The sequence below is a fragment of the Asterias amurensis genome, chromosome 13, assembly GCF_032118995.1.
Source record: "Asterias amurensis chromosome 13, ASM3211899v1".
Taxonomy (NCBI): domain Eukaryota; kingdom Metazoa; phylum Echinodermata; class Asteroidea; order Forcipulatida; family Asteriidae; genus Asterias; species Asterias amurensis.
In genome coordinates, this window is record NC_092660.1 from 19,155,088 (window position 1) to 19,170,965 (window position 15,878).

A 15,878-nucleotide genomic window follows, 5' to 3' on the forward strand; every position below is an offset into this window, starting at 1 on the left:
GCGAGATAATAATGAAAGAAAAACACATAAAGTTGATTTCGAGACCTCAAAATCTAATTCTGAGGTCTTGAAATCAAATTCGTGGAAAATAACTTTTTTCTTGAAAACTACGTCACTTCAGAGGGAGCCGTTTCTCACAATGTTTTATACTACCAACCTCGCCCCATTACTTGTTACCAAGTAAAGTTTTATGCTGATAATTATTTTGAGTAATTACCAATAGTGTCCACTGCCTTTAAGGTGGCTATAAGCGAAACAAGGTATGCTTACTAGAGTAAGGCTAAACTTTTGGTTTTTATCTCTTCCCCAATTTTTGTAAGCACTTAATTCTCAGTACTTGGCCCGAGTTCTGTGAAAAAATCACAGGCATGTTACTTGGGTTGGATTCGAAACCCATGACCTTTGCAATTGTAGAGCAGTGTCTTACCAACTAAACCGCAGAGATTGCCCGGTAGCTAGATGTTTTAGCAGCAGTTTATGCAACGATTTAATAGAATAAGGCTACCAGCAGAGACCCCACTTTCAAGGCTTTGGGTTTGAGTTGGGATTGGACCCGCGGTCCACTGAGGTGAGAGTTAGGGAAATAAACCGCTGAGCCAACCTGAGTGGGGGGGGGGGGGGGGGGGGGTTGGCAAGGGCCCTGACCACTAGTTTGTTGTGCATGATTTGTAGAGCTCGGAATCTCCAGTCGAAAACACTTTCTACAAAGATTGTGCACAAAAATACAAGATGTTTTAATCTGATATTTGCCTTTGCATCGGAGGGTTTTAAAAAAATGCAGATTGCTTGATCTAGAGGTAATATTTTAGTCTTACTTTGGAAACATTCATGTGGGAAAACAGTGCAATATTTCTCTGTGAAGTCGAGATCACCCCCCTGGAAAGGTCCCACTTCTACCACGCCCCTTTTACCCCGCCCATTAAACCAGGATAAAAAGAGAAAACTTCCAGTCGCTTGACCTTTTTGTTATCGTCTCCCGTTACTACGGCCGTGTCCGAAACGACGACTTCGGCTACAGCTACGTCTAGATCAGCGCGTCTGTCAGTGTTGAAGAATAGGCAGACGCGCGCGATCTAGCCGTAGCTGTAGCCGAAGTCGCCGTTTCGGATACGGCCTACTACACGGCCGCCGTGGCCGCATAACAAACAAATAAATGGACTGAAACAAGTTTAATATTTTCAAGATGGAGGCGCCCAGGGAGAAAGAACATCTTCTTTCGTTGAAAGGTTTGGTCAAAGTTTACACAATAATAATGGATATTGTTTCTTTATCAATGTACTTTACTTTAGCTTTGAAATTGCAGATCAATTATTGTGATTGCGGGTAAACTTTCTAATTTACCTCAATGAGATATCACTTTTTGTAAAAATGGGTGAAAAAGTGGTGGCGCCATACGGAAACTTTTCCATAATTACATGTAATGCATTAGTGATTTATACCAAAAATGAAACATTTTATAAATGTTAGAGCATATTTCCTACGACAGGAAACTTCTCTGCATGATTATTAAGCCTGACGAAAACACAGACAGTGAGTATTTTATAACTGTTGAGCTTATGACCCTAAGAGGTAAATTGATCTTTTAACTTGACTACCGTGACTGTGTTTTTTTGCAACAGTTATGCGGTTGCCAAAGTCGTCGTTCATTACTACAACTCCAGTGTTATTTGAGCCTCGAGATTTAGCAGGTAAACATCAACAGCTATGAGTATGACGATTTCCCTTCCTGGATTTTGATTTCCTTTTTCACCGTCAATGTTATTTAAATGGTATATTTTGTCTACATATATTATTATTAATACTGGACAGAAAATTTTCAAACATCACTGCAGGCCTTGAAATAACGGTGTCCTTTCAAATGCAAGACATTTAATCATGATGCTTCGTCCTTCGGATGGGACGTTAAAGCCATTGGACCCTTTCGGTAAACTGTGTTGTCCAAGGCCCACACTTTGTGTACCACAACTTGTATATCAAATAACAAACCTGTGAAAATTTAGGCTCAATCGGTCATCGGAGTAGGGAGAAAACAATGGAAAAACCCACCATTGTTTCCGCGCGTTTCGCTGTGTCATGACATGTGTTTAACATAAATCCGTAATTCTCGTTAACGAGAATTTCTATTGTTTTGCTGTTTTCTCAAAAAGTAAAGCATTTCATGGAATAATATTTCAAGAGAAGTCTTTCACCATTGCCTTCTGTAAACCCTGTAAGTTACTTGTAAATCTGTGAACTTTTTTTTTTTTTTCTGAACCGAAAGGGTCCAATGGCTTTAAGCAGTTAGTCCTGTGTGTTGTGTAACGTACTTATAAGAAACCACTTATCAACAAGGGAAGGGGTTCGCTCCTGGTTTGATTGGCTGTATATTGCGCCACAGCACCTTGTAAACCACTACATCTGGGTCTGGATAAATATCCTCAACACTCTAATTAGAGCCGAACAAGAACAGAAGATGATGAAGAAATTTCAGTTTTAGATGTGGTAGGAAAACTTCAGAGAATTATTCAAGGAAAAACACATGCAGCCAGGTAGAGACTGAAAACCCAATCCACACAGTGCCCCCGGTGGGATTCGAACCGGGTGCCAGAGGTGGAAGGTGAGGCACGAGACACCACTTCACCAACCTGGGGCCAATTTCATAGAGCTGCTTAAGCAAAAAACTTGCTTAAGCACGAAAATAGCTCGCTTGTTTTACACATGTTACTGGCCAAAATGTCATGCCATATACATTGCTTGTGACTGGTATTTAGCTGTTGTTTACTTAGCATAAAAATTGAGTGGAGTCTTGGCCGGTAATCTGATTTTACTAGGCAAGGAATTTTTGCTCAAGCAAAATTTTGTGCTTAAGCAGCTCTATGAAATTGGGCCCTGGTGCTATGTAAAAAAGAGTGAGTCTTACTCATCCTTTCAAACATAATCCCACATAATTTGCAGGAAAATACTGAATGTTGAAGGGCCTTGAGCCTCCCTGAGTGAGCGACATGAGCGCGATATAAGAAGCCATTATTATTATTATCTTCAAGTACGCGCTAATCTAATGCTCCAATCAGATTTGCAGAATGGAGTGGTGATAAAAACCTATATTGCACGGATAATATCACTACCTGCGTCTTGTGTGTTCTATGTCACGCGCCAAGTTCGCTTGAGGATAAATACGTACACATTACAAGCGCGAGTGGAATACAGAAAAATATAGCACTTCTGCGTTGGGCCGAGTTGGATATGGGACGCAGAAGCGCAATATTTTCTGTATTTCCACGAGTGCGTGTGTGATAACTTATTTTATAATTATAGAGGAAGCGTAACATGCAAACAATTCATTTTCTTGATAGGTGGCTCCATAATAAAAGATATTTGCCCCAACTTAGGCTTGGATGACGGAATGCAGCATTTCAGTGTTGGACAGCTACTCATGTTGCCACAGGACTTTGGGTGAGAAATTATTATTGATAATCATAATTGGCGGGCTACTGGCAATGCGCCGTATTTTTTACCACGTGAGGGCGCTCTCAAACATATGTGTATCACTTTCGGGGGAATATTCATTCATACCCAAAACAGTTATTAAAGACTGGAACACATTACCACCACAGACATCATACCCATCACGGACAATAAGACTTTTGAAGGAGCAGTTACATCCCACCTCTAAAGCAACTTAAAACTACTGCGCAACAAAAGTGACAGAAGCCGAATAAAACTGAGCAGGACGAATCGCGCTGACCTCCGAAAGTGGTGAAAATACTATTGAGAGCGCCCTTAGGCAGTCAAACATTAGGACCCCTGTAATGGCTGTGTATGTGGTTTACTTTCAGACAGTAGTGGTCTAATAGACATTTTTTATCCCAGTCAGTTTCCCTTCTGGTTTATTATTTGATATCTGAAATAAACAGTTACTTCCCCTTTAAGATGATCCCCTGGCTGCCGCTTCCCAGGATGTATTGTAAGCTTGGGTGTAATCCCTGGCTACACAGCAACTAAGCAGCTTCTGACTGGCGCCCCCAAACCAAGATATTGACAAAATTGGGAGACCACCAACATAGGGCTAGATAGCTCAGTTGGAAGAGTGCTGGTGTGGCAGTAGATTCTGCCCCCCCCCCACCCCCCTAGATTTGGTCCTCCCATTAGGAGAACTGTGTACAAACTACTTCTGATATCGCCCTCTTTTGAATCCTCCTACAGCCCACATAAAATTTCCCATGAGGGGGACAGAAATCCCTGGCAGTCAGAATTCTCACTCTAGTGAATTTGTCATTGTTCAACTCTACAAAACGTTTATTTTCAACAGGAGTATCTATCTAGGTGAGACTTTCTCAAGCTACGTCAGTGTTCATAATGACAGCCAGCATGTGGTTAAAGATATCTTACTCAAGACGGACCTTCAGACGAGCTCACAACGACTGACGCTATCGGGGGCAGGGACTCCTGCTCACCTCGAGCTCAAACAAGCCGAGTGCATTGATGAGGTCATTCACCATGAGGTCAAGGAACTAGGGACACACATGTAAGTAAGGCTGAATCCGAATTGGCGGCTATTGCTATTTGAATTTGATTTCGAGACCTCAGAAATTGATTTTGAGGTCTCGAAATCAAGCATCTGAAAGCAAACAGCTTCGTGTTACAAGGGGTTTTTTTTCTTCCATTATTATCTCGCAACTTCGACGACCAATTGAGTTTTCATAGGTTTGTTATTTTGTGCATATGTTGAGATACACCAAGTGAGAGAAGACCAGTTTTTGACAATTACCAAATACACAACAGTCCCATTCTTAAGTACACAACAGTCCCATTTGATGGACGAAGAAATAATGTACACTGTTCAGGAGGATGTTTTGGGACGTTTAGAGTTTTCTTTGCATATCAAGTTATGTAGTAAGGTTTACGGTAACACCATGTGATGATAATCTCTAATTGAGTTGCGGTGGTTCAGTGGTTCTTTAAACCTGCGGTTCTTTTCAGAACTACCTACCTTTTCAGAACTCATTTAGAGATTATCATTCCATGGTGTTAACGCAAACCTTACTATTTCCACCATGCAAACTTTCAAATCCTACATATCAAGTTATGTTTTGGTTTGCTTTTTGTATGTGCAGTTTGGTGTGTGCAGTGTTTTACAATACACAAGCTGGTGAAAGTATGTACTTCAGAAAATTCTTCAAATTTCAGGTAAAAAAAACATTTAACAAATATTTATGTTCTATAATACTGTCAAATCTACAGACTAGCAAAACTTTTATTGTAAATGAAATACTAAGTTCAGTGTCAGATCTGCCAACTCTCCGTCATTCTGCAGAAAGTTCCCTGAAAATAAACAAATCTTTCCATGTTCTGATGAACAACTTTTAAAACTTCATGGAAAAAAGGGACAGTTTACCAGCCCACTTTACCAAAATCTTAAGCGCAAGGCCTGAACATATGTATAATATAAATTTTTGCTATGTATTAAAATATATTCTTTGTTCCGCGTACTGCATCTCTTTGGAATTCCTTGCCTGGTACATGTTTCCCTCCATCCTACAATCTAGACTGTTATAAGAGGAAAATCAATTCCTACCGATCAGCTCCCCTGAGTTCTTTTCACATCAAATAATTTTTCCTTCTTGTAGCCCCAGTCCAAGAGTGGCTTTTAGCCTTGTTTGGGGCGAACTTGCATAAAATAAAACAAAATAAAAAAATTAAAATGTTTCCAATATTCTAATTTTTCTTCCAGGTCTTAAAACCCCTCGATGTCAAGACGAAGTTCTACAATGCTGAGGTAATACTGTTTTATTGAACTAATTGCACTCAACGTCCATCTGTTGGTCAGCACTACATGTAGATGTTTTTTCTTCTTCTTTTTGATCAAGACAGCATGCAGTCAATGAGCCATTTGCGTGTCAGATTTAAATATTGTCTGGTGAGTCTGGTACAATGACGTGCTTGATCACAAGCTACCTCTTAAATTTGAATTCATCAGAGTTATCGAGACAGTTGCTATGTCACATGACTAGGGGCAAGCTTTTGCTTAGTTACAAAAGAGACTGTGAACACCATTACACAATTCTGAATGGATGTGTATTGCACAATGGTACCAGGGTTTGGTCATCTGGAGGTTGCTATACAAAAGCTTGCCCCGATCCATTTGGCATAGCAACTGTCTCTATAGTCTGAGGAATTCAAATTTAAGCGGTACATTGTGACTAAGCAAGTCATTGTATCAGATATTATTCAAATCTAACTCGCAAATGGTATATTTGTCCCAACAATTATTATGACATGATAAAGTGTTGCAAGATATTCACCTCATGCAGTTGCTGTCTTTAACTATTTCCAAAAAGAATTTGATGATCATTCGAGCCCAATTTTGGTAAAGCTGTGAAGCAGAAAATACTGCTTAGCAAATTGCTATGCTAAGCAAAAAATAGGTGGGGCACCAGTCACAACAATGCAAACTTAAAGGACTCTTGGCTGGTAACCAGTTTCTGCTAAGCAGAATTTTTTCTGTGCTGCGCACTAGTTATTTTTGCTTACAGGCTTTATGAAATTGGGACCAGCATGTATGTATTTGTGCCAAATGTTACAATGCGATGGATTCACAATGTATCAACTGTTTGATTTACTATTATTTCATCGGTTTTGTTTTTGCAGAACACAGATGTTATGAATTTATTTTAGTTTTGCTGTTTATGATGTGAATTGCTTTAAACATTCATGTATCCTTGTTATTTTACTTGGCTTAATTGATACACAGATTCAAGTATTTTATAAACTTGCTGCCTTAAAATTTGCATTTATGCTTACAAGTGCTACATTCTTCAAGCCTAACTTTCTCCAATTTAGAGCCTGATGTTTTGGGGTTTTTGTTGTTGAGAAAACCCTGGATAATTAAATGATGCAATTATGATTTTTAACTGACTTTTACTACACATGCTGCCCAACAGTACAATGCAATAAGGCGCATGGTACAGGTACATTACATGTTTAGTTTTTATTATAGATGGATTGCACATGATGTAATTGACTGCCATGTTTGATTAAAAAACAATTTTAAAATGTACAATGAAAGAAGTCTACTGACACTAACACCTCCAAAAAAAATTTTTTTTTATTTGCTGAAAAATAGAATATGTCTCGCTGAGATGTCTTTGGTTTTTAGGAGGAACATTTTCGGCTTTTGAATAGTATTTTGGTTTGGTTCAAATGAGAAAATAGAAAAAAGTTTTTTGTTCAAACTAACACTGGTACTACATGCATGAGTGGCTATGTATGGCTGAACACATGTGCTATAAAATTGAAAGTAATGTTAAAGAAAAATGCGATTTTGGAAACATTAATAACTCAATGTAGTTTATAACTGTTTTATAGCAACAACTTTAGTCTGCTCTGCATGCATGTTAATGCTAGAGTCTAACATGTGAATCCGCAATATTTCGTGCTACACTGGGACCAATGAATTTACGTCCTTCAGAAGGACGAAGCATCGTGGTTAAGTGTCTTAGTCTTGCATGAGGACACAGGGCTCGGTTTTCACAAAGCACTAAGATTCATCGTAAGAAGAGTTGCCAGAATCGCCGAAGTGATTTGTTTTGTGACATTACACTTTACGAAGCAACTTGCTTTGTAGTTAAGATCAATCAGATCGCTTTGTGAAGATCAGCCCCAGGGTGTCACGACTGGGACTCGAACCCACACTCTGCTAATCAGAAACACCAGAGTTAGAATCTGGTGTTCTTAACCTCTAGGCCACGACACGCCACATAATCTACCCAAGTACACATGTTGCAAACCTAACAAACATTAGTTAGTAATATGTTGTACAAATAGTCATATTTGTCATACTGTTGGCAGAGCAACTAATCTAATTTTGTGCCATTGTACGCTTGTTCTGCATGTGCCGTTGTCTATGGCATCTGTGTGTTCACCTTGGCTTCCATCTACACTTGGTTGTGTGTGTCTGTGCTAATGCAGGATTATGTAGTAAGTGTGCTCGTTAAATTTAACGCTTTCTCTAACATTTTAAAGGAACATTACCGAATTGGTTTTTGCTAACAAACCAGTTGCAGTGTATGCACTTTATGTAATCCACCATATACATAAACTGACAAACCTGTAGACGTTTGAGATCGATCCGCCATCTGGGTCACGAGAGAACAGTGAAAAACCAGTTACAAATTTTGCATTGCATCGATGCTAAAGTAAAAATGAATAAAATGCTCACTGAGCAATAAACTCCAAACGCGAAGTTAGATTATTTATTTCTCATCAAATATGACATTTCAGACAGAAATATTTCAAGGGATGTTTTCTACTATCATTATCTTTACACCATGTACGTTTTATGTAAATCTGTGATCTTAGACAAGTTTTTTTTCTGACCAATTCTGTAAGGTTCCTTTAACATTGGTTTTGTACAAAAGTACTATAGTCAAAGGTTTTATACATGATTGGTAAGAATAACAGGCATGACAGGGGGTTGCTCTCAGAAAATGACACACTTGTTAATAAATAAACCTGAAAAAAAACCTATATGAACATGAAAGGTCAACTTAGTATGCCAAAAGCAGAGCTGCCAATTTTCTCTGATTCTGTAGAAAGATCCCTGAAAATAAACCTTTCTTTTCATGTTCTGAAGAACAAGTTTGAACATCTCCTTTTGTTATTAACAAAATCTCCCTGATTGCAAGATGCAAATGTGGGCAGCCCTGCTGCAGAAGGAATGTCATGTTTAACTGTAGTCTTGGTGCCAGACGTTTCTCGTTATCCTTTCACGCACAGCGCGGCCAGCTCACCAACAGCGCTCGCATCGACGGCCCGTATAACTCACGTGACTTAGCCCACGTGTATACAGGCGGTTGATACGGGCGCTGTTGGTGAGTTGGCCGCGCTGTGTGTGAAAGGATAACGAAAAACGTCTTGCGGCAAGACTAGTTTAACTTGAGACTGGTTTGTAATATTTCTTCTGAACTTTTTTTTGTAACCCACAATAAAGTCCAATGAAGTTTACCTGGAGGCTCAGATTCAGAATATCACTCAGTCGCCACTAGTTATGGAGAAAGTACTCCTTGAACCAACCGCTGAATATAAAGTCAAGGAACTCAACACGATCGAAACTAATGGTGTAAGGTATGTCCAAGTCGCTGTGCTCGGCCCAATTTCATAAAGCCTGTAAGCATAAAAAACTTGCTAAGTACAGAACAATGTTGCTTAATAGAAACTGATTACCAGCCAAAATTCCATCAAGTTTACATTGTTGAAACTGGTGCCCCCAACCGGTTTATGCTTAGCATAGAAATTTGGTAAGCAGTATTTTCTGCTAAACAGCTTTATGAAATTGGGCCCTGAACATTTGTATTGCTTTGAAATGCGTGCATTTTGACACTCTCGTAATAAGCGTCCAGCAAGCACCTTACACATGCTCGAACATTTTAATAATAGTGGCTTCTTACATAGTGCTCATATTTGTCACTCTGTGATACTCAAGATATTTGTGAGACTCCGACTCAATATTTGAACATCAGTTTTTGGAGACAAAGACGTTGAATTGAAAACAAAAACAAGACCACCGTACTTGCCCTGTATTGAGTTTACTGGTCCGACACTGAAATCACTGGCCTCGATGGCAAATACTCCAAAGAGACCGATTACAAACATCGTTAAAATGTATCTTGTATGAAACAGTCACGAGCACTTAAAAATCAGAGGCTTCATCACGATAAACTGATATTGTAAGTACACTTTCCGGACAGATTTCAAGTAAAGAAATTAAGAAATAACAGGGGAAAAAATGGTTTTATTTTACGTAATATTTTGTAAGCTTTATACTCGCCACTCCATCTTGGCACAGCAGTGAACGTACGGGTTTCCCAATCGTTCTACCGGGGCTACTACCAAACACTTGTTTTTCTTGTGCACGTCCAAGACACAAGAGTTGTTTTTTGCTGCAAATAAAACCCTGTGTACAGTCTTATTATAGCGCTACTTGCGCACTGACTGGTTTTGAAATACATCTGATGGCCTTTTGCTTCTGCTTCTCTATACTGTTGTACAGTAACTCAGAAAGTACGTTTGGCCACTTTACCTACCTGAACCCACTGGATACAAGACAGTACCTCTACTGCCTGAAAGCCAAACCCCTACCGGGAACAGATAAACCCGCTGTCATCAAAGGTGTGTCCAACATCGGCAAGCTGGACATAGTCTGGAAGACCAGCATGGGAGAGAGAGGCCGTTTACAGACCAGTCAACTGCAGCGTATGGTAAGAAAACTCATAAAAATTCTCTGCTGGCTCGAGGAAAAGTGGTGCTGTGCGGAAACCCTTTACACACCATTTATTTTATAGATAAATTGATCACATGTACCGGTACACATTAATGTTTTACTTGGTTTTTTTTTTGCAAATGGTAGCCCCACCCCCCAAATAAAACCCCCAAAACACAAAAAACAAAATGTCACAATAGCACCCTCAAGAGTCCAGTTTCCCATTCTGAAGACTGCGTGGCCGTGCATTCTATATTCTTTATTTTTCAACAGTTTTTCTGAAGGTATTGCTTATTTCCTGCTATTTTTATAGATTTGTTGTGTATTTTTGATTTATTGTATTTCTATTTGTACTTTTATAACTTTGTACTTTTTAACCATACCTGTGAATGGTGTTTTTTGAAATGTTGGTACGATGAAATAAGATATAACACTTAACATGCTTAACCCCTATGACTGAGTGTATTTATTAATATGTAGCCCATACTTTTGACATGATTTGTATTAATTTTTTTTGTGTGTATTAGGCTCCAGGATATGGAGATGTCAAACTCAATGTGACCAGTATACCAGACTCAATAACTATAGAGAAACCGTTCCAAATCAAATGCAGAATCACAAGCTGCTGGTAAGAAAATTATCAGATTTATTTTTAAATATTTTGTATTTTGTTGTATCATTTCTTTTTATAGTTTAATGGTTTTAAAGTTAAAGTCACCTGGAAGTGGTATTTTTTCAAAATAAAGCTTTTGTCACTAATATATGTGTTTTGATGAGTGGAATGTGAATAAACAGTTAACTAAGGTTTTAAAAAATCAGTTCTTATGTTATTTACAAATTTAAGAGTAGACCCCGATGTCAATCAAGGCAGACTTTGCCTGTAATGCGTAGAGTAAACACAATTGCAAAGTACATGTTTTTTTCCGGCAATGCCGACCAGGTGTATTGCTGCTGAATGCAGAAAAACACTTTTTTGAAATGTACCAACTCACGACTTGGACGTACATGTACTTTGCACGTGTGTTTACTATACGCATTGCAGGCAAAGTCTGCCTCGATTGACATCACAAAAGGGGTAGGCGGAGTCAGCCCCCTAAACAACTTTATATACTTTTTAAACATACAAATCGTGACAAACAACTACTAAAAAAATTGTTTTATTGTTCGTAAGCATGTACTCTTATGTTTGAAAGAAAAAAAATTATATTTCCAGGTGACTTTAAAGAGGGTCTCCAAGGTCAAATTTAAGGTGAGGTCTATCACTTGACCGATCTGGGCATTGACGTTAACCAACTGTCAACAGGTGCACATTGCCACCTACTCATAGGGCTGAAACAGGGTTACCCCTTTACAATCTGTTAGAATGTAGGCGTGGCTATCATCCACTTGGAGCTTGGCTGGCAGAGCAGAGTGCACTACCTTCCCATTTTTTGTTTACAAAGCAATTATGTTTAACTGCCTTGCTCAAGGGCACAAGTGTCGTGACCGGGATTCGAACCCACACTCTGACACTGCTGACAACACCAGAGCTTGGGTCCAGTGACCTAGACCGCTCGACCACAACACGCCAAAAAGATATTCTCTTCCACACAGGGAAACAAATATCATGCCCTTATCATGACAATTATTATTAAGCTTGGGCGATATCACGATATTATCGAATATCGCGATATTAACTTGGAAACGATTTTGATATCGGATGGATTAGGTTTTAATCGAAATATCGATATATCCTGATAATCGCGATATATCGATATGTCGATTAAATAGCGCGATGTATTTGCTAGCTGTGACATCTTGCACCCCATAGGTTTAGAGTAAAACTAGAAGAATAGGTCATTAGAACACCTCTCTTATGCTCTGACTGTCTCTCTACAACTTTCACTTGGAGTTTTAAGACTGATTATGTCAAATTTCATTAATCGCGATTATATCAAATATCGCGATATATTGTCGGCGATATATCGTGAATAAAATAAATCGATATTGCCCAAGCGTAAGTATTATTATTGTTATTTTTTATTTTTTTGGATAGTGAAAGGACAATGGACCTGAAGCTGGTACTCAATAACACTGAGAATGGATTGATGTGGTTGGGTGTGTCAGGGAGGCAGTTGGGTAAGCTTGGACCGGGCAGTAGCATGGATGTTGAGCTCACACTGTTGGCGACCATTCCAGGACTACAGGTATGCCTCAGTACTTTATGCAAGTGTTAATGTTTAGAGTAAATAGTTTATCACTGTCCTGACTTTATGTGTATTTTTTTTTTTTTTTTTTTTGTTACTTTCTTTCAAACTTTAACATGAACCATTACTTATTTGACCTCTGTGACCTCTTTGACCTCTTTGACCTGACCTTATTTCTACACAGAGCATATCAGGATTACGGCTGACGGACACCTACTTGAAGAGAACTTATGAACACGATGATGTCGCGCAGATTTTTGTCTACTCCGAGCAAGTAGGAGCTTAAAAGAGCCAGTTTGCAGGACTGGAATTTCAACTTCAAAGGGGCAAGGCCATTTTCAAAGTCAATGGGAAACTTATGATGGGGCACCAAGGCCAGGGGCAACAGGGGCACGGCTTCTGTAGGCTCTGTGTAACTCTAGACCTGAGTTTGATTTCCCATGAAACCAAATCTTATAGCCACATCCCTGAGAGATCCCAGTTCCATGGTGGACTGGGCCCCTGTATTTATCCGCTAGGATAAAGACAGATACCTGTCGCTCGATCCAGTGATTCCATTGGATACAATCATTGTTTAAAAAACGTGCAGTGACATAGATGCCCAAATAGTCACTGCTGTCACGTCCGCAATAGAAGTTGACTGCGTATCTCTATCTGAAATGACCGAGGTCAAAGGTCAAACTACACGCCAATTCTGCCGGTTTTGATGCCGGCGTTGTTCACGAGCCTCGAAGTGTGACATCAGATGTTCAGGCTAGTTCCATGGAAGCATGAGCTGATACTGGCCAGCTACGGCCAATAGACTGATAGAGGGCTAGCTTTGCATCATGGGAGCTTTGCATCATGCGTGCTGTCCAGCCTGGGGCTAGCCTGGCCAACTTCGGTCAATGTTGCCTTGACGTTTGTCTGTCCAAGCTTGCTCGGGTCAATTATGTCATACACTGTTCTGTTGGTTCAGTGGAATGTCGTGGCCGAGCAGTCTAGGGCAGGAAACTCAACTTCTTTTGCTAAATTGTCCAACAGTCCAGTGAAATAAAGATGACAGAGATGAAAGCACACAGAAAAAGCAGGAGATGAACAAAGAAGAAGGTGACATCAGGGAAGTAGAGGAAGGGGCTGGTTTGACCACAAGAGGGGGAACCCAAAAGATAAACCAATAATGAGAAGACAGAAAAAAAGTAAGTAATTGGTGACTTAGGCAGAATGAAAAGGGGGGATATGTTGTGAAAAGGAGAAGGCAAAGACAAAAGTTATTTCTTTCTTGGATGTTTAGGCCATGGGGTTGAATGGTCTGGAGGCGCCTCATCCACAGTTTCCCACAAGATTAGTAGAATGTGAACCTGTCATTTTGGTGTACATGTAGTTACTGTAACTGATGTGAATCTGTGCTGTCTAGTCAATATATTTGAAAAGATACGTCTAAATGCTTCTTCTCAAAAATATCTCTAAATAATGATTTATATATAGATGACTAAACTTATTAGTTTGTTTGTTGAGAATAAACATGTAAATAAAATGTGAAATATATAATATGAATATTATTCAAGTGCTTGTGGTTATTTCTTTTCGTAGAACCAGTCGAGTCCCATCTGAAGGACGGAAATTAACAACAATGGTTCTTGCCGTAGGACATCAATTGTCAAAACCAGGAAATGGAAACCAGTTTCTACAAGAATGATGTTGAAAAACAAACTTTTTACATGTGTGGTTTATTATTTTTACCGTATTTTGTTCACAGTACATAGTAAATCAAGTACCTAGTGACCAAATTACATGTGATATAAACAGACGAACATGCATCACTATGCCTATAAAGAAGATAGTCTCAGTTTGATGACCTTTGCATGGATTGTTTCCCATCCGCGCTACCATGGGCAGTGCGCAGTATCGCCCGCTAGCTTTGCGTAAGTCTATTCCCGCTACCATGGGCACCGCACCATATTTCCCGTAAACTTTTGGTAAGTCTATTCTTGGTCGATTTCCAGTAAAGTCGGTCATCAACGTAAATGAATTCAAGAAGAAAAGTGCACCCTCTGTTGGGTAATCACGTTACATTATGTTACGTTACGAGTATGAGATGGTGACATCTTGGACCAAGATTATAAAGAAGATAGTCTCGGGAATTCTGGAATACGTTGACCACCAGAGACCAGTTTCTTTAAATTTCTTAAATCTTCATAATAAGTAACGGGAAGCGGTCAAAAGTGGTGACAAGTAGTTAATAAAATTTACAGCTTACCAAGAGATGGATTCTCTATTGTTTTTCAATTTCGCTCGATGGCGCTATGTGCAATCCATCTATAGCAGATAGATGCATGTGAGAAAACGTTTTTATTGAACAAAGAGTACAGAGGTTTAGCCCGATGGTGAATTACAAACTTAGCAGAGCCACCAACATTTGCATCTTGCATTCAGTTTGATTTTGTACAACAATCGGGGAGATATTTACAATAACGTTTTTAACATAGGGACAAAGTGTACACAATCAGGTAGATTTTCAAGTTTGTTCATCAGATCATGGACATTTATTTTCAGGGAACTTTCTGCAGAATCGGGAAAGTTGGCAACTCTTCAAAATTATTATAACACTTACCAATTCACATGCAAAAGGAACAAACAAAGAAATATCGCACGAAGAAATGCAATTTGGAATGCAACACGATACAAATAACATCTAAAAGATTTCAACAATCTGATTTTGAATGTTTATCTTCACCTTGGAAATGGTGGCAAGTGGAGTAAATAAGTCAATAACATCCTAGCTAATAGGCACTGCTGCACAATGCTTATTTGAATGGCAGTTTTTTTATATTTTTATCTAGTGCTTACAATGTTCCAATTTTATAAATCTGCTTAAAGGCATGGATACTATTGGTAATTACTGAAAATAATTGTTAGCATAAAAACTAACATGGTAACAAGCAATGGAGAGCTAGTGTTAATAGTAAAAAGTTAATGTGAGAAACAGCTCCCTCTGAAGTAACATAGTTTTTTAGAAAGAAGTAATTTTCCTTGAATTTGATTTTGAGACCTCATCATTAGATTTTGAGGTCTTGAAATCAAGCATCTGAAAGCACACAACTTCGTGTGACAAGGGCGTTTTTTCTTTCTCGCAAGTTCGTCGACCAATTGAGGTTTGTTATTCTATGCATGTGTTGAGATACACCAAGTGAGAAGACTGGAGTTTGAGAATTACCATTAGTGTCCAGTGTCTTTAATCAGCAAATAATATGACAAATTTTCTGCTTAGCCGAAGTGAGTAGGATAGATAACAAATATGACATGGTATTTTGGCTGGTAGCCTTATTCTAAATAGGTTTGCTTTTTTTTTTTTTTTTGCTAATGTGGCTCTTTGTTATTGAGCCCAGTGCACTAGATGGCTAAAACTCCAGAGCAGCAAATGGTGCTAAACAAATTTTTCCTATGCAAAAATTTGCAGGATACAGTTACAGACG

The 15,878-nt window shown here is 39.0% G+C and overlaps 1 protein-coding gene across 2 annotated transcripts; it reads left to right on the top strand.

Annotated features, from left to right (window-relative positions):
• Nucleotides 1–1,126: 1,126 nt before the first annotated feature.
• Nucleotides 1,127–13,936, top strand: LOC139945813 (trafficking protein particle complex subunit 13-like). Of its 2 annotated transcripts, XM_071943260.1 has the most exons (12): nucleotides 1,127–1,226; nucleotides 1,620–1,688; nucleotides 3,333–3,432; nucleotides 4,289–4,504; nucleotides 5,094–5,166; nucleotides 5,711–5,755; nucleotides 6,921–6,947; nucleotides 8,969–9,102; nucleotides 10,028–10,235; nucleotides 10,765–10,865; nucleotides 12,273–12,423; nucleotides 12,608–13,936. In XM_071943260.1, the coding sequence occupies exons 1-12, from the start codon at nucleotides 1,184–1,186 to the stop codon at nucleotides 12,707–12,709; spliced, it is 1,269 nt and encodes a 422-aa protein (XP_071799361.1). In that variant the 5' UTR covers nucleotides 1,127–1,183; the 3' UTR covers nucleotides 12,710–13,936. The 2 variants fall into 2 exon arrangements, with proteins under 2 accessions (XP_071799361.1, XP_071799362.1); XM_071943261.1 differs by lacking the exon at nucleotides 6,921–6,947.
• Nucleotides 13,937–15,878: the final 1,942 nt, after the last annotated feature.

Bases quoted from the DNA above. Each gene is read 5' to 3' on its own strand.
- LOC139945813 (XM_071943260.1), top strand. From the start codon at position 1,184: ATGGAGGCGCCCAGGGAGAAAGAACATCTTCTTTCGTTGAAAG. The intron at 5,756-6,920 runs GTAATACTGTTT...GCTGCCCAACAG, and splicing joins CGAAGTTCTACAATGCTGAG to TACAATGCAATAAGGCGCAT. The intron at 10,236-10,764 runs GTAAGAAAACTC...TGTGTGTATTAG, and splicing joins CCAGTCAACTGCAGCGTATG to GCTCCAGGATATGGAGATGT.